This window comes from Rattus norvegicus, chromosome 1 (genome assembly GCF_021556685.1).
Source record: "Rattus norvegicus strain SHRSP/BbbUtx chromosome 1, alternate assembly SHRSP_T2T, whole genome shotgun sequence".
Lineage (NCBI taxonomy): Eukaryota > Metazoa > Chordata > Mammalia > Rodentia > Muridae > Rattus > Rattus norvegicus.
Genome location: NC_141534.1, coordinates 241,339,560 through 241,358,572, shown reverse-complemented (window position 1 = coordinate 241,358,572; position 19,013 = coordinate 241,339,560). Strand labels below are relative to the sequence as shown.

At 39.5% G+C, this 19,013-nt stretch overlaps 1 protein-coding gene across 2 annotated transcripts in view; it reads left to right on the top strand.

Moving 5' to 3' along the window:
* Prkg1 (protein kinase cGMP-dependent 1) overlaps window positions 1–19,013 on the top strand; it is a 1,231,555-nt gene that overhangs the window by 1,012,722 nt on the left and 199,820 nt on the right. For both annotated transcript variants that reach the window (XM_087584755.1, NM_001105731.4), the window contains 2 exon segments: window positions 11,349–11,426; window positions 16,603–16,697. In XM_087584755.1, the coding sequence (XP_087440881.1) occupies window positions 11,349–11,426; window positions 16,603–16,697 (173 nt within the window).

Below are 19,013 nucleotides of genomic sequence, written 5' to 3'. Positions count from 1 at the left end.
TCTGTTGAAGGGCATCTGGGTTCTTTCCATTTTCTGGCTATTATAAATAAGGCTGCGATGAACATAGTGGAGCACGTGTCTCTTTTATATGTTGAGGCATCTTTTGGGTATATGCCCAAGAGAGGTATAGCTGGATCCTCAGGCAGTTCAATGTCCAATTTTCTGAGGAAACTCCAGACTGATTTCCAGAATGGTTGTACCAGTCTGCAATCCCACCAACAATGGAGGAGTGTTCCTCTTTCTCCACATCCTCGCCAGCATCTGCTGTCCCCTGAGTTTTTGATCTTAGCCATTCTCACTGGTGTGAGGTGAAATCTCAGGGTTGTTTTGATTTGCATTTCCCTTATGACTAAAGATGTTGAACATTTCTTTAGGTGTTTCTCAGCCATTCGGCATTCCTCAGCTGTGAATTCTTTGTTTAGCTCTGAACCCCATTTTTTAATAGGGTTATTTGTTTCCCTGCGGTCTAACTTCTTGAGTTCTTTGTATATTTTGGATATAAGGCCTCTATCTGTTGTAGGATTGGTAAAGATCTTTTCCCAATCTGTTGGTTGCCGTTTTGTCCTAACCACAGTGTCCTGTGCCTTACAGAAGCTTTGCAGTTTTATGAGATCCCATTTGTCGATTCTTGATCTTAGAGCATAAGCCATTGGTGTTTTGTTCAGGAAATTTTTTCCAGTGCCCATGTGTTCCAGATGCTTCCCTAGTTTTTCTTCTATTAGTTTGAGTGTGTCTGGTTTGATGTGGAGGTCCTTGATCCACTTGGACTTAAGCTTTGTACAGGATGATAAGCATGGATCGATCTGCATTCTTCTACATGTTGACCTCCAGTTGAACCAGCATCATTTGCTGAAAATGCTATCTTTTTTCCATTGGATGGTTTTGGCTCCTTTGTCAAAAATCAAGTGACCATAGGTGTGTGGGTTCATTTCTGGGTCTTCAATTCTATTCCATTGTCTATCTGTCTGTCTCTGTACCAAAACCATGCAGTTTTTATCACTATTGCTCTGTAATACTGCTTGAGTTCAGGGATAGTGATTCCCCCTGAAGTCCTTTTATTGTTGAGGATAGCTTTAGCTATCCTGGGTGTTTTGTTATTCCAGATGAATTTGCAAATTGTTCTGTCTAACTCTTTGAAGAATTGGATTGGTATTTTGATGGGGATTGCATTGAATCTGTAGATTGCTTTTGGTAAAATGGCCATTTTTACTATATTAATCCTGCCAATCCATGAGCATAGGAGATCTTTCCATCTTCTGAGGTCTTCTTCAATTTCTTTCCTCAGTGTCTTGAAGTTCTTATTGTACAGATCTTTTACTTGCTTGGTTAAAGTCACACCAAGGTACTTTATATTATTTGGGTCTATTATGAAGGGTGTCGTTTCCCTAATTTCTTTCTCGGCTTGTTTCTCTTTTGTATAGAGGAAGGCAACTGATTTATTTGAGTTAATTTTATACCCAGCCACTTTGCTGAAGTGGTTTATCAGCTTTAGTAGTTCTCTGGTGGAACTTTTGGGATCACTTAAATATACTATCATATCATCTGCAAATAGTGATATTTTGACCTCTTCTTTTCCGATCTGTATCCCCTTGATCTCCTTTTGTTGTCTGATTGCTCTGGGTAGAACTTCAAGAACTATATTGAATAAGTAGGGAGAGAGTGGGCAGCCTTGTCTAGTCCCTGATTTTAGTGGGATTGCTTCAAGATTCTCTCCATTTACTTTAATGTTTGCAACTGGTTTGCTGTATATGGCTTTTACTATGTTTAGGTATGGGCCTTGAATTCCTATTCTTTCCAGGACTTTTATCATGAAGGGGTGTTGAATTTTGTCAAATGCTTTCTCAGCATCTAATGAAATGATCATGTGGTTCTGTTCTTTCAGTTTGTTTATATAATGGGTCACGTTGATGGTTTTCCGTATATTAAACCATCCCTGCATGCCTGGGATGAAGCCTACTTGATCATGGTGGATGATTGTTTTGATGTGCTCTTGGATTCGGTTTGCCAGGATTTTGTTGAGTATTTTTGCGTCGATATTCATAAGGGAAATTGGTCTGAAGTTCTCTTTCTTTGTTGTGTCTTTGTGTGGTTTAGGTATAAGAGTAATTGTGGCTTCATAGAAGGTATTCGGTAGTGATCCATCTGTTTCAATTTTGTGGAATAGTTTGGATAATATTGGTATGAGGTCTTCTATGAAGGTTTGATAGAATTCTGCACTAAACCCATCTGGACCTGGGCTCTTTTTGGTTGGGAGACCTTTAATGACTGCTTCTATTTCCTTAGGAGTTATGGGGTTGTTTAACTGGTTTATCTGTTCCTGATTTAACTTCGGTACCTGGTATCTGTCTAGGAAATTGTCCATTTCCTGAAGATTTTCAAGTTTTGTTGAATATAGGTTTTTATAGTAAGATCTGATGACTTTTTGAATTTCCTCTGAATCTGTAGTTATGTCTCCCTTTTCATTTCTGATTTTGTTAATTTGGACGCACTCTCTGTGTCCTCTCGTTGTCTGGCTAAGGGTTTATCTATCTTGTTGATTTTCTCAAAGAACCAACTTTTGGTTCTGTTGATTCTTTCTATGGTCTTTTTTGTTTCTACTTGGTTGATTTCAGCTCTGAGTTTGATTATTTCCTGCCTTCTACTACTCCTGGGTGTATTTGCTTCTTTTTGTTCTAGAGCTTTTAGGTGTGCTGTCAAGCTGCTGACATATGCTCTTTCCTGTTTCTTTCTGCAGGCACTCAGCGCTATGAGTTTTCCTCTTAGCACAGCTTTCATTGTGTCCCATAAGTTTGGGTATGTTGTACCTTCATTTTCATTAAATTCTAAAAAGTTTTTAATTTCTTTCTTTATTTCTTCCTTGACCAGGTTATCATTGAGTAGAGCATTGTTCAATTGCCAAGTATATGTGGGCATTCTTCCCTTATTGTTATTGAAGACCAGTTTTAGGCCGTGGTGGTCCGATAGCACACATGGGATTATTTCTATCTTTCTGTACCTGTTGAGGCCCGTTTTTTGACCAATTATATGGTCAATTTTGGAGAAAGTACCATGAGGAGCTGAGAAGAAGGTATATCCTTTTGCTTTAGGATAGAATGTTCTATAAATATCCGTTAAGTCCATTTGGCTCATGACTTCTCTTAGTCTGTCGACATCACTGTTTAATTTCTGTTTCCATGATCTGTCCATTGATGAGAGTGGGGTGTTGAAATCTCCCACTATTATTGTGTGAGGTGCAATGTGTGTTTTGAGCTTTAGTAAGGTTTCTTTTACGTATGTAGGTGCCCTTGTATTTGGGGCATAGATATTTAGGATTGAGAGTTCATCTTGGTGGATTTTTCCTTTGATGAATATGAAGTGTCCTTCCTTATCTTTTTTGATGACTTTTAGTTGAAAATTGATTTTATTTGATATTAGAATGGCTACTCCAGCTTGCTTCTTCTGACCATTTGCTTGGAAATTTGTTTTCCAGCCTTTCACTCTGAGGTAGTGTCTGTCTTTGTCTCTGAGGTGTGTTTCCTGTAGGCAGCAGAATGCAGGGTCCTCGTTGCGTATCCAGTTTGTTAATCTATTTCTTTTTATTGGGGAGTTGAGGCCATTGATGTTGAGAGATATTAAGGAATAGTGATTATTGCTTCCCGTTATATTCATATTTGGATGTGAGGTTATGTTTGTGTGCTTTCACTCTCTTTGTTTTGTTGCCAAGATGATTAGTTTCTTGCTTCTTCTAGGGTATAGCTTGCCTCCTTATGTTGGGCTTTACCATTTATTATCCTTTGTAGTGCTGGATTTGTAGAAAGATATTGTGTAAATTTGGTTTTATCATGAAATATCTTGGTTTCTCCATCAATGTTAATTGAGAGTTTTGCTGGATACAGTAACCTGGGCTGGCATTTGTGTTCTCTTAGGGTCTGTATGACATCAGTCCAGGATCTTCTGGCCTTCATATTTTCTGGCGAGAAGTCTGGTGTGATTCTGATAGGTCTGCCTTTATATGTTACTTGACCTTTTTCCCTTACTGCTTTTAATATTCTTTCTTTATTTTGTGCGTTTGGTGTTTTGACAATTATGTGACGGGAGGTGTTTCTTTTCTGGTCCAATCTATTTGGAGTTCTGTAGGCTTCTTGTATGTCTATGGGTATCTCTTTTTTTAGGTTAGGGAAGTTTTCTTCTATGATTTTGTTGAAGATATTTACTGGTCCTTTGAGCTGGGAGTCTTCACTCTCTTCTATACCTATTATCCTTAGGTTTGATCTTCTCATTGAGTCCTGGATTTCCTGTATGTTTTGGACCAGTAGCTTTTTCTGCTTTACATTATCTTTGACAGTTGAGTCAATGATTTCTATGGAATCTTCTGCTCCTGAGATTCTCTCTTCCATCTCTTGTATTCTGTTGGTGAAGCTTATATCTACAGCTCCTTGTCTCTTCTTTTGGTTTTCTATATCCAGGGTTGTTTCCATGTGTTCTTTCTTGATTGCTTCTATTTCCATTTTTAATTCCTTCAACTGTTTGATTGTGTTTTCCTGGAATTCTTTCAGGGATTTCTGCGATTCTTTCAGGGATTTTTGCGATTCTTCTCTGTAGGCTTCTACTTGTTTATTAATGTTTTCCTGTGTTTCCCTAAGGGAGTTCTTCATGTCTTTCTTGAAGTCCTCCAGCATCATGATCAAATATGATTTTGAAACTAGATCTTGCTTTTCTGGTGTGTTTGGATATTCCGTGTTTGCTTTGGTGGGAGAATTGGGCTCCGATGATGGCATGTAGTCTTGGTTTCTGTTGCTTGGGTTCCTGCGCTTGCCTCTCGCCATCAGATTATCTCTAGTGTTACTTTGTTCTGCCATTTCTGACAGTGGCTAGACTGTCCTATAAGCCTGTGTGTCAGGAGTGCTGTAGACCTGTTTTTCTCTCTTTCAGTCAGTTATGGGGACAGAGTTTTCTGCTTTCGGGCGTGTAGTTTTTCCTCTCTACAGGTCTTCAGCTGTTCCTGTGGGCCTGTGTCTTGAGTTCACCAGGCAGCTTTCTTGCAGCAGAAAAGTTGGTCTTACCTGTGGTCCCAAGGCTCAAGTTCGCTCTCGGGGTGCTGTCCACGGGCTCTCTGCGGCGGCAGCAACCAGGAAGACTTGTGCCGCCCCTTCCGGGAGCTTATGCAGCCTCAGGAGTGCCCACCTGACCAGGCGGTGAGGTCTCTTTCCCACGGGGTCTGGGAGCAGAGAGCTGCTGCGGGCCGGGATCCGCGGGTGTGGGACTTCTGTTAAACACAGGACGTGCCCGGTCCTAGAGGAATTCTGCCTCTGTTTGTCCCGATTTCACCAGGCAGCTTTCTTGCAGCCGACAAGTTAGTCTTACCTGTGGTCCCGAGGCTCAAGTTTGCTCGCGGGCTGCCCACGGGCTCTCTGCGGCGGCGGACCCTGTTTTTTCTTTGAGGCCATGGATATATTCAGAGACACCGTGGCATAGCCTGTGGGTTCTGGGAGTTGAATAAAACCAGAATGAAAGGAAGGCTGGTCCTAAGGATAGTTGCCAAGGTAGCTTTTCCTTGTTGAATTTTAACGTCCTTAGTATGTTAAACTTTGTATGTTAAGCTTTAACTTGGTAGGAGAAGAAGCAGTTGTATACACATGCCTAGTATATGTTCAGTTGTTCAACCTCGAGACTAATTCATGAACTGAAATGTCAGCCAATTGTCTGTTGTGTGTTAGTAGCATCAGGTCATGTAATTGTAAGAAGCTGAGGAGGATGGCCACCATGTAGGAGGACCAGCAGTCTCAATTAACCTGGACCCCCGAGATCTCTCAGACACTGGACCACCAACCAGGCAGCATACACCAGCTGAGATGAGGCTCCCAACATATATAGAGCAGAGGACTGCCAGGTCTGGGTTCAGTCAGAGAAGATGCACCTAAGAGGCTGGAGGCCCCAGAGAGTGGGGAGGTCTGGTGGCGGGGGGAGGGGGGCGGTATGGGGACATCCTGTGGAGAAGGGGGTGGGCAGTGGGAGGTATGAGATGTGGAACAGTCAGTGGGTAGACTGGGAGGGGGATAAAATCTGGAGTGGAGAGAGAGAGAGAGAGAGAGAGAGAGAGAGAGAGAGAGAGAGAGCGCAATAGAGCATTTCTTCAATGGTGTGCATAGTTGTTAAAACAATGGACTATCTCTATTCAAACTAAAGAAGAATCTTCCCAGAAACTCATCCACCATGTAAGCTCATTCCTAAACTGTTAAGCATCCTGTGTCAGCCTGGGCCCGTCCTGATTATGTTAAAGTGATAGCAGCTCAATATTACATATTGGCACTGGTTCCCGTAAATACAGTAATTTCATATCTTGGAAGAATCCTTTGTCTCTTTTGTTTCACTTTTTGCTTTGTTTTAGACTAGGCCTTGCTGTGTCTCACTGGTCGGCCTGGATCTCTCTATGTAGCCCAGAGTATCCTCAAACTTTTTCTCTTCTTCCTGCCTCAACTTCCAAAGTGCTGAGATTCCAGGCTCTACACCTTGCTTCTAATTTCTTGCTTCTTTTCTTGAGATAAAGACTAAAGATGGCTCCAGATCCACCATGTAATTAAGGCTGGCCAAGAAATGGTAATACATTTGCCTTGAGTTCCCGAAGCATAGGGTTAATGGTGTGCTCCCCAGGTCTTAACTCATGACACTTCCCTAGAGAGTCCAGTGTTCTGTGCCATATTGTGGATCAAAATATGATGCAGGTTCATACCTGATTCTGTAACCTCAACTCTGAGCAGTATTTCTGTCAGTACATTCTAGAGAGTATCAAACCACCTGCATCATAAGAACCATATTGTCAAAGTGTCTAAAAGGCTTATTCTCCACCTCTGGAATTTAAATTTTCTCTGCTTTTCTGACTTTATTGTTCTCGGTGACTCAAGATACCCTTAAGCTAAGTGGTGCTTTGTCAAATAAAGATGTAATTGTTTATTTCTCAAATAAGTAAAATATTGAGTAAATTATACCCAGTTTGAAGGGGATAGAGTTCCTGAGAGGATTAATCTTTTCTTCATCTTCACATTTATTTTAGTAGAAAATCCAAATAGTATTTATTTTTCAGATGGCAACCCTCAGACAATACTTTGTTTGCTTCCCCAAGACACATTTCACTTGCTGTCAAGACAAACTCTTTCCGAGTCCTGCCGGTGCTAATTGTCTTTATAGATCAAGTTGTTAAGCTTGAGTTATAGTTTAATTATGCAGGAGAATGCATGCTTGTCTACTCTATAAATGATTTCATTCTGTCTTGGAATGAATGGGCGGTGAAGACCTGTTCCTCTTAGAGATTTCTAGCGTTTTGTGGGTCTTCCTAGATGTCTCCTCTGAATCATGATGCTACCCGGAGATGTTCATTCTCCAAAGTATGTGAAATGAAAAACAAGCGATTGAAAATCCATTAGGAGGATGGAGTCATCCAAGAAGAGCTCAGTTAAACATCAAAGAAAACCCAAGCATTTGTGGAATTTTAGCTTAGACTTTTTCCTCCTCTGTCTGGTATTCAGGGTAAGGATTGAGTCAGCCCAAGAGGCTAGCTACTGCTGGACCAACTGTTGTCTTTGAATCATAAATTCTGAATGTGTTAGAAAGACTCAGTGGAAAATGGTGTGATCTCTGCTCTGAAGAACTCAAGAAATGCTTGATGCTGGGAAACAGATGAGCTTGTAGACACGTTATTTCCCTGTGAGAAATAGGAAGTATCAGTACATAAGATTGTGTTATATCAGAGTTCAGGAAAAGATATGGTAGAGGCTAGAAGGGATTAGATAAGACAGCAGGGGCTGGGGAGGGGGAAGTAAACATGGGCAGTGTTGTTTATATAAACGCTGATTATATTTCTTTCTAAAGAAGGTTGATCCTTCAACCCCTCATATGCACCATTTCAAAGTGAAATCATTAAAGCAAGAAAATGCAATGTAATAACTTTTATTACCAATAAAATTTTCTTAAGATGATAGGATATAAAATTCAAGTTATCTCATTTTTTTTTAATTTCTTTTGTAAAGGTTGGGGCCATGTATAGTCTCTGACCGAGGACTCCAACTGCATATGTAGCAGTGAATACACTTGTTGGGACACCAGGGGAAGGGGAAGTCCTTGGTCTTGCCAAGACTGAACCCCCAGTGTAGGGGAATATGGGGGGAGACAATAAGGGGGATGTATAGGGGGAATACCTGTATGGGGGAGGGGGAGGGAAGGGAATAGGGGCTTATGGACAGGAAACTTGGAAGTGGAATAACCTTTGAAATGTAAGTAAAGAAATATATCTAATAAAAAATTAAAAAAAATAAAGGTTGAGGCCAAAGTAGGCAAAGAAAGGGGTTGGAACTTGCAGCATTGAGCAGACCACTGAGAATAATAGTACAGGCCATGATAAGGAATTCAGTTTTTATTCTTTCAAAAGTGGAAATGTTTTTAAAGGAAACTGTCTGATTGCTGTTTTCTGCCCTTAGGTCTATATATTTCTGAAGTTCAATCTGACATTTGCGAAAGGAAGAACTACAAAATGGTCTTTATAAAACACTGAATTTTCTGGCATTTGATTCAGACAATTAGAGATAGTGTCAGATTGTCAGGCTGTCTATTCATTTCCCCTCAAGTGTAACTGAGTATCTTGAGATAACCCGGTCATTAGCGTCCTCATGCTGTGACACTGCAGAATTATCTTGCCAAACCTAGCACACCTTTGGTCCCTACCCCATAGGCTCCTTGGGATCCCTGTGTTTTATGAGTTTATGTTCAGTACAAGTCAAATACTAGATATGGCAATTGTGGGAGCCACTTTAATAGAAGTTCAGATGAAATACTAAGACATGAAGCTGATTCATATAATTTAAAAAACCCAACTATGTCTGCACACTCCTGCCAAACTCACTCAAATGAAGAGATCCTAACCCCAAAAGACTTACAGTGGCTATTTTCAACCAAAGACAAATGTTCCTCCAATTCATGATGATTATGACTGGAGAGGTTTTGCCTGGGACTAAGGTCCAGCGAAAAGATTCCAGAGATGCAGTCAAATACCTCATGTCAACACAGAATATTCAAGACAGGACCCATACATAGCAAAGAATCTTCTGTCTGCAAGTTTCAGTAGTGATGAGTTAGTTTGGTTTATTTCTTGATGTTATGACTAATGTTTGCTTGGTGAGAAGAAACAATTGTCCTATCAACAGAGATATGTTTTGCTTAATTGAGAGTAGAATCTATTAAAACTTATGTGAGATACAAATTACTTAACTATGAAAACTATCGATCCCATTGGCAACTATGTGTCTTAAAAGGAGAGTCATGAAGAATATTTTAGGTAGGGGAAGAATGCTTCAGAGTTTGTACTTGTCTTCTGAATTTCTCCCCGATACACTTTGATTGGCTTTACATGACGATTTCTAAGCTGTGAACTCTCACATTCTGATTGGCTTTTTCCTGCTTAAACATCCAGAGGCCTTGTTCTAATCATTCACTTGGAGCTGAAGCTTCCTACTTAGAGAAGCCTTCTGAGAACGAAGACGCTTCTTTAGAGGTTTTGGACAAACATTGTGCTTATTTCTGACATAACATTATACCGACACTTGTTATTTGGTGGGGTTTAATCCATCTTTGGCTAGTTGATGAGTAAAAGAAGATGAACTTTGCGATAAATGGCACTGAGATGTCTTAGCCATTATTACTAATAACATTTGATTTAAAGGCTATTGTTAAGGTGTGAGATCTGAACAGACTTCCCAAACTAAGTCATCGAATGGATCAGATTTTCCTATCATTGTCACCACAGTAGAGGCAGGACCATGATTTACCTGACTAGAGAAACAACAGAGAACACCAAGGGATGAGAACCGAAAAGAGGATCCTCTTAAGTGGAGAAAATTGGTTCACACACATTCATTCTTAATTTCCTTTAGAAACATTTAAGACTATTTTATTTTTCACTGTGTGCTTGTGTGTGTGTATGTGTGATGTCTACAGAAGTCAGAGGCGTAGGTGACCCTGAAGCTAGCTATAAGTCGATTGAGAGCTGCCTGATCTGACTGCCGTAGATCAAATCTGCAAGAGCAATATGCACTTTTAACCCCTAAGCCATCTGTCTCCCCTGCTGCAGAAACAATTATTTGTATGCATATGTGGACATATACATGCTTACATATATTCATATGTGTGAACATAGGAAACTAGTTTTTAAAGACACACACCAGATTGTTTGTGGTGTCTTAGTGGAGATAGGGAGAAGGAATATGGAAGGACTTTGCTACTTAAAAAACTTGTTACTAGAAAAAGCAATATGTACAATTGAGAATTTGTAAGCTCTATAGGCTTAGGTACCATGTGAATGCTCTAGATGCTTAGAGATAAGAGAGTATCTTTCAATGGAGGTGTTAGTGGAAAGCAACTTTAGGATAGACTAGAATAAGTTTTAGGACACATAACATTGATATGTAAGGAGAAATTATAGACACCAGTGTAATGGATATCGTGTGTCTACCATGAAGCAGGATGTAAGGTAATACCTTCCTTCTCAATGTATGGCTCCCTTGTTAATCTGCAGAGGAACATAAGGCCAGATGGCATGGACTCATTTTGCCTCCTGACCAAACAATACATTTTCTCCCACCTCTCCTTACAGAATTGATTTTGTTCATTACAGGATGGTAATCTTAACTCTGGGAATAGACGTAGCGTCAAGGCCCTCCTCAGGATGCTGACTCACTGATTATAATAATTGTCTTCCAGCTTTACTTCCTTCTCTATCTGTTAGTTTATTATCCTAGACGGATCCTAGACCAGAATTCTGGCCACAAAATTAAAACATTCTGCTTAACGAGGCCAAATGAAAATTGTTCAAGAAAGAATATTAAGGGATGAAATGGTACCTTAAAAAGTATTTAGAGCCATCTAACCCCCACTAAAGGCTACTCTGGATGTAAGTAAAGACCTTTGTATGTCACAGTAATTTCTATTTTAAAAAGGTCACTATTATGAATCTACTAATAGCAAACAAAAGTGACAAAGTAATATCTGGGTATGAACTTAATTAGCAGTGCTCTTTTGCTTCACGCTTAGTTGACAGGAGAAATAATTTTTGTCAACCTCTTGAAATAAATATAATTATAATCACTGAGAAAAATGAAACCCACCACAGGTTTTTTTTAAAATGAATATTCCAGATGCAATAGCTTTGCCATTACTGTGTTGATAGCCTGTGATTCATTCCTGAACCATGATACTTTCTGAATGTGGGTCAAATTCAGCCAGCACGATTGTATCCCTAGAGCCTAGTGCCTGAAAACAGTTCTTGTTGTTACACGATTTCTTTCTCAATGTTTTTGTTCTATGTTCCTGTTCCCATTTTTCAGACCCACTATGAAAATGGAGAATATATCATAAGGCAGGGTGCAAGAGGAGACACCTTCTTCATCATCAGCAAAGGGAAGGTAAGCTTAAGCAGTGCATTGTGGGAATGTGTGCATCCAGTCTTTGCTGTGTGAGTTGCCCCTTCTTCATCTGCAAATGGCTCTCCCAAAGGAAGATGCAAGAAAAGAAGGCGATTATCCTTGCATCTCAATATTAGTGACCATGACACTAGATGCTATAAGAAGTCTGCATAAACAGAAAGATGTCCATCATCAAAATACAATACAATACAACACAACACAACACAACACAATACAACACAACACAGTACAATACAACACAACACAACACAATACAATCTAGTCTTTAATAGCAGTAACCTTCCAAAAATAAAACATCAGGGTCTTGGAATTTATGGCCCCAATAGGAATCTTCAGTAAAGATGAATTACTTTTCCTAGGCCAATGAGTGAAGGTTCTCATGGCAATGCTGATGTAAATGTATGTATGCTGTAACTGTAGCTTCATGGAGAGTGTCAATTGAATGCTAAGAAGCTATTAAAAGTGGAAAAGTATAGGAGGGATAAAAACAGTTATGACCATGGTTATGAATGATTATGTGTTCATATATTATTTTATGTTTTAAACAATGTGAATCTATTACAATACTTACTTTTAAACTATGAAGTTAAGAAAATTTAGTTAGACCAATCTTCTGATCTCATTAGCCAAATACGTGAACTTATCAGTATCTCTGTGTATCAGGCTGGTGAGCGATAGGGAGGGAAAGGCAAGTAGAGAAGACTTGCCTGCCTGTTTCATTATTGTAAGAACTCATTCCTTAACATTGCACAAAATGCCCAACTCGGGCGCTGTAGAACTCACACCAGAAGGCTTACAGAGATGTTGTAAACAGGAAGTGTAGAAGACTCTAAATCTTAGTAACTTAGATTTTAGGTAATTCTCGTGTATTAATTTTGAACCAAGATTACACATGTGTCAATGTTTATAGCAATTGTGTGCCATCCTAAAATATACACAGTCTTTTTTAATCATATCTGTTCATTAGGTTAACATCTGGAAGCCTGATATAGAAGTATACATTGTGGACTGGTTTTGTAAAGGGAACCAGTGAAAAGAGTTGAATAGGAAAAGGTGCTTATAACCAGGCCCAAGACCTGAGTTCAATAACCCGGAACCAAATGGTAAAAAGAGAAAATCAACTTCTGCAAATTGTCTTCAGACCTCCACTTGGACACATTGGAACTAGGGCATATGCATGTCTACCTACATGGGTGTGCACATGCATGCTTGTGCATACACACATACACACACATACATACACACACATGCATGCACACTCACACACATGTGCATACATACACACAAAATAAATAAAAATTTAATATTTTTAATGTCCAAACACAGTTATGGTTAAAATCATTTTTGCATTTTCCAGTGTTAGGGGATAAGAAAATGCAAACGTGCTGTGGATTACATAAGAGACAGGCGAACTTTGTTACTTCCTGTCTTCTTTGTTAACTAACACCAATTAAAGAATCAGGGACATAAAATCCTCATGGTTGTAAGCCATTTGAGGATCACAGGACGTTATATCCTGGAGTCTAGCTTCGCTTTATCTTTCCAAATTGCTCATTCTTTGCTGCCAAAATGTGGCTATACTTAGCCGATAGGAAGGACACCCTGCAGTCATTTATGACTGTCCCATTTACTGCAAATTGCCAGCATTGCCTGAAGGAGGTAGAGCTTCGTAACCCATTTTAGTGGAAAACAGGTGTGTTGTTGGTACTGTTTTACAAGCTTGGTTCCCGTATAACTAGAAGCACTCAGAGATGTACCCCAGGGGGCAATCACTCTGGCAGTATTTCAGTGCAATCCTACAAGTTGAGAAATTGTCATATTATGTTAGATTCTTTTGACCCAGTCAAGTTTTTCTCTAAAGTACCTATAGAATTTTTCCTACCTGCTCAGCTCATACAATGTTAGTTTTTATGATGCACAAATCTGACAGTTGTAGCATTCATTATACTAATTCCGATAATGACACAGTAAAATTACACTGCTCTCCACCGTGTGGAACAGGAAAGCAAATAGTAAGCTATGGTTCTAATGTAAACATGCTATGAAATTAGAATTTTATAACACTTATTAGTTACAGGTAAGTCAACATAAACTTCTGCTTCCATGAATTTATAAAATGTATAAAGAGTAACCCTGGTAAATACTTTTTCTTTCCAAAAATATACATTTTCATTTAATGTGTATGTGTGTGTGTGTGTGTGTGTGTGTGTGTGTGTGTGTGTGTGTGTGTGTAAGGTATAGGTTAGAGGACAACTTGCAGGGGCTACGGGTTGGTTCTCTCCTTCCATGGTGTGGATCCTGGGGATTGAACTCAAGTAATCAGGTTCCTCTGCTCACTGAGCCCTCACACCTGCCCTGGTAAAGATACTTTCTTTGTTACCACTAGTCTCAGTTATCTATATATTGCTATGGTAAAACACTGTTACCAAGGCAACCAGAAAATAAAGTTGGGGCTTATGGTTTCAGAGGGTTGGAGTCCATGATCACAGAGCAAACACATGACAGTAGGGACAGCTGGGAGCTCAGATTCATCTGTCAATTTAGAGGCAGAGACACCAAAGGCACTGAGGATGGCTCAAGACTTTTGAAACCCCTAGGCTAGACCTAGACCCCAGTGAAATATCTCCTTCAACAATGGTGCACTTGCTAATCTTTACTAAAGAGTTCCACCAATTAGGGACCAGGTATCCAAACATATGAGCCTATAGGGGCCATTCATTCTCAAACTACCACAGTGATGAAGAGAAATTATCCTTTTAAGGAAATGATGTCTGATAGGAGACACACTACAGAGACCGGAGAGCAAGAAATGGATTTCCTCTTGTTCAGCTTCATTTATCTAAATGTAAACTATATTTTCTTCTTCCACTGAATGCACGCACACAAAAGAGAGGCATAATGTACATTTTTAAAATCTTGTTTTTCCTCTTAATGAAAATCTACAGTTATTTTCTAAAAAATTGTGACTCAGTGATTACTGTAACGATGTCTAAACAAGAAAGTAAATTTATTCTGGCTTTTAGTTGGTTTAGTAGCTCTCTGGGAACATGGCATTTTAACAGACAAAGAAGTATCAAAGGATTCTGCAAACATCCCTAACAGTGTATCATCAAAAGCTTATCTCTGTGTAATGAAATGTTAGGAAATGGAACAGGATTATTATATTTCGAATTAAAGCCATATGGGGCTAGGGAGAGAGCTCTACTGTGAAGAGAGTGTACTGTGCCTGGAGAGGACCTGAGCTTGGTTCGCAGTACCTACATCAGGCAGCTCTCGGTAGTTTCAGCTTTAAGGGATCCTATGACTCTAGCTTTCAGTCACCTACTCTCACATGTACATGACGGACTTCCCTGGATCCCCGCAATACATACCCAGTTCCCTGACACATATCATTAAAAGTGAGCAAAAATACGAATCTTAGCAATAAGCCCAAGACAGAACTACGTGCTTAGTAGAGTTTCTAAGTGAGGAGGAAATGTTAATTTATCAAGTTCTAGTGAAGTGTGGGCAAGTAGAATGTTAAGACATTATTGGCTGGGTTGGGGATTTGGCTCAGTGGTAGAGCGCTTGCCTAGCAACCGCAAGGCCCTGGGTTCGGTCCCCAGCTCCGAAAAAAAAAAAGACATTATTGGCTAAGATCACAAAGGTAAAATATTCCGAAAAACAATTTGGCTACTTCTGAAAAAGTTAATAAATGTTTGCCATATAGTCCATCAACTCCATACTTTAATCTAGAGAAACAAAAATGTAGTTCTCTCAAAAACATGTCCACCAACGTTTGCAGCAAGGCAATCCAATAGAAGAATGATCTAGAAGGATAATTGGATATCATCTTAACCAAATATAATCTGAAAAAAATGTTCTCCCTCCATTAGTTCCAAGAAAATGCTCTCTAATCCCCACTCTCCAAGACCACAATTGACTTCAAAATGCTAAACACTAATGACAGCACTATCGATATGAACTTTCACTCACGGACAGTGAATGTTAGATGTCTGTGCTCAGAATCAACACCTAAAGAACGAAGCGTGTTTAGTTTATAAGCTTGTTCTTTACTTGTGTGAGCATTGACCCTTCTGAAACCCTTAGTCATGGGTGCCTGAAAACAAGTATAGAAAATATTTGTAGAGACTTTGTTAGTAATATAGTTAAGAACATATAAGAATAAAACTGGGAGCTACATCTTCATTTAGAGAATAGCTAACCTGCATACTATTTATGTAATAGGAGGAAATGAAGTTGAGCTGCTCATATTAACGTGAATGAATCAGAACCTTTGAGAGTGTGGGACCAGTAACTTCTGCTTTAAACAAGACTCCCCACTGAAGCCTCTTCACCTATAAGAGCCTCATCAACATGCAAATCAGTTTTTCCATGATATAGCTTATTGCTAACTGGCAGAGTTAAAACCGAATTTTCGTGGTTTGAAACATGGTGCAGAGGAGTAATCAAATGGATCAGTGGAGAATAATAATTGAATCCCCTGCCCCTTGCACAAACCTTTTTACTATTAATAAAAGTTATGGTCACTGACATCCTGTGTCTAAGTTGAGAAGCCTAAAGCATGTTGTTTTTAAATATATTTAAGTGCTTGGCTTGTTTTAGTAAATTAGTCTTCTACTTTATTGTATTTTACAGGTAGGTGAATTTTAACTATTTAAATTTCCTGGATGACAGGTGGTATTATTATCATTACTATATCTCAAAGAAGAAGTGAATGAATGAAAAGGTACTATTTGGTGTAGTTATATTTCTTCAAACAACAAGAAAAAAACCCTTGAAAATCATTGACAAGATACATCAATAAATTTATCAAGCTGGTTGCCTCAGTGCAGATAATAAAATCAGGAGTAGCAGTGAAGATTTCCTGAAATAAAATATTTAGGATAAATTCTTAGGAAAGCATAGAATTTGCAAGCATGTAGTTGATTTAGACCAACTGTTATCAACTGTAGTGTTTCTCAACTGTTCTAATCCTGCAACCCTTTAATACAGTTCCTCATGTTCTGGTGACCCACCCCCCCACCATAAAATTACATCATTGCATAGTGGTAATTTTGCACCTGTTATGAATCCTAATACGTTATCTAATGTGTGACTCCCTCAATGCGACTCATAGGTTGAGAATCACTTAGATGCTCATCTCTCTTTGTAGGTAAACGTTACCCGAGAAGACTCACCAAGTGAAGACCCAGTCTTTCTTAGAACTTTAGGGAAGGGAGATTGGTTTGGAGAGAAAGCCTTGCAGGGGTAAGTAGACTGAATGTGCACACTCCTTTGTTTAAGTACTGTCTAGGTTAGGCGTTTATTGTTGGAAGAGACACCACGCCCAAGGCATCTCTTATAGAGGAAGATATTTAATGGGAGTGGGCTTACAATTTCAGAGGTTCAATCCATTATCATCATGGTGGGAAGCATGGCAGCATACAAGCAGACATGGTGCTGGAGGACCTGAGAGTTCTACATCTTAATCTGAAGGCAAACAGGAGGAGACGGTCTTCCACAGGCAACCAGGAGAAGGCTCTGTGTCACGCTGGCCAGACTTAAGGAGATATATCAAAGGCCTTCCTCTACAGTGACACACTTCCTCTAGCAAGGCTACACCTCCTCCAGTGCCACTTCTCATGGGCCAAGGAGATTCAAACCACCACAGGTTCTATATAGAATGTAATCAAAGTTGAGCTTTCAGTGAAATGTACCCTTTATTATAGGGACCACGCTCATACTATATGCACATTGCCTGTTGTATTCACCAAATTCCAGCTGGATTTGTAATCTGTTTATGTAGGCTATGGGACTGAGTAAACTTCTGAGATAAATTTATGGTTTTAGCCAGAACATTTTTCATCCTTGTGCTCCTTAAGTTTGCAGAGCTAATTTGCACCTTACCTGGTGATCATGCATTTGCTATTACATTTTTCTTAATATCAACACTGGAAGAAAGCATGCTCAATGGGCCACCAGTAGGATGTAGTAAGCATTTTCTTCCTAAAATGAAGCTCACAAAACTCCTGGCTTGATCTACCTTTTCTTTGATCATTTAATGTTCTATGTAGGGCTCTATAGAAGGATACTGCTTAATTTCAGTGGCCCAAAGCTGATCTGCTCCTATGTAAAACAGTGTTGTTCCTTATGGAGAAAAACAAAGTAAAACCAAAATAAAGGAGACAAACAAACCCTAGAAACTTTTCTAGTCATTTGCAACTGAAATCATGACTACAATGCTGGAAATGAGTCAGGATTGGGAATCAAAAGATGGTTTTTTTTTTTTTTTTGTAGTTTCATGGCACTGGATTCCGGTGTCCAGTAAAGATGACTTTAACAGTTGAAAGCAACATCCTAAAAGGTTCAACATTATGAAAACTGCACCAAGCCTTATTCTTTTCAGGATCTCCTTTGAAGAAAATATTTATTTCTGACAGTATATATATATATATATAATATATACGTATTATATATATGACATATGCATTATATATGTATATATGTGATATATTGTGATAATTTTCAGTTCCTCATTTCCTTCTTTTATTTCTTCTAAACCTTATCTTCCTAATTAGTCTCTCCCAATAGCTATTCCATGGATTACAATGTAATCAATAGCTTTTTAGGAAGGGTGGAACCCCATGGAGTCCCCCCCACTATCCGTGATGAAATGTTAGAGGCACTGTCTTATACAGGCAGCTGTTGTTCGTGTGTTCTTGAAATCAGTTGCTGAGTAGTCTCTGAGTGGCAGTGATTCATGGCAACTTTTCCTATTCTCTAGATCTTTCTTTCCACCTTCTCTTCCACCATATTCCCAGCGTCTTGGATGGGGGACAATATTGACATCCCATTTAGGTCTGGGTCCTCAATAGTTTCTTTCTCAGCACCTCTGCCATCAGTAAGTCCAGACATTGCTACTCTATGCAAAAAGGAACTTCTTTGCACCAGGATGATAGTAGCACTAGTCTTGTGTATATAAGTAAAAAAAAAAATTAGAAGGAAATTTAACACCATGGTTAAAGTAGTATATTTCCTTCTTGGGCTCAAGACCTTCCCAGCCTGTGGCTCTAAGTTTACAGTATCAGATGTGTATTAGTCTCATAGAGTGGGCCTCCAATACAGCCGCAAAGCCATTGGCTACTCCTCATACAGTCAGGCCATTACTGACCTAGTGACCTAGTGGGAGTATCTTACCTGGCAGGTTGATACTGCAGCGGGCATGGCTGTATCTGGATGAAACTACGGATAGGTTTCTACCTACTCAGTGACTTTTATAGTGCCCTGCAGTCCTGTGTATGCCGACCAGCAGCAAAGAGGTTTCCTGTTCAATTCCAATTTGATTTCTCTGCCTTCTTTAGCTACTAGGTGATCTCTTTGACCAGATCTCCTTAGGGAGGGTGGAACCCCATGGAGTCCCCATAACTATGGGCTTTTCCACTTGTGTTTTAGTTCCTGAATAATGATGCAGGGGTTTATTGTTTATTTTAAAACGCCTTGGCATGTTCACACTAGCTTGTAACTTATACCAACCCATTTACACTACTCAATGCCTGCCACCCGCGACTAGTTACCTCTCCTTAG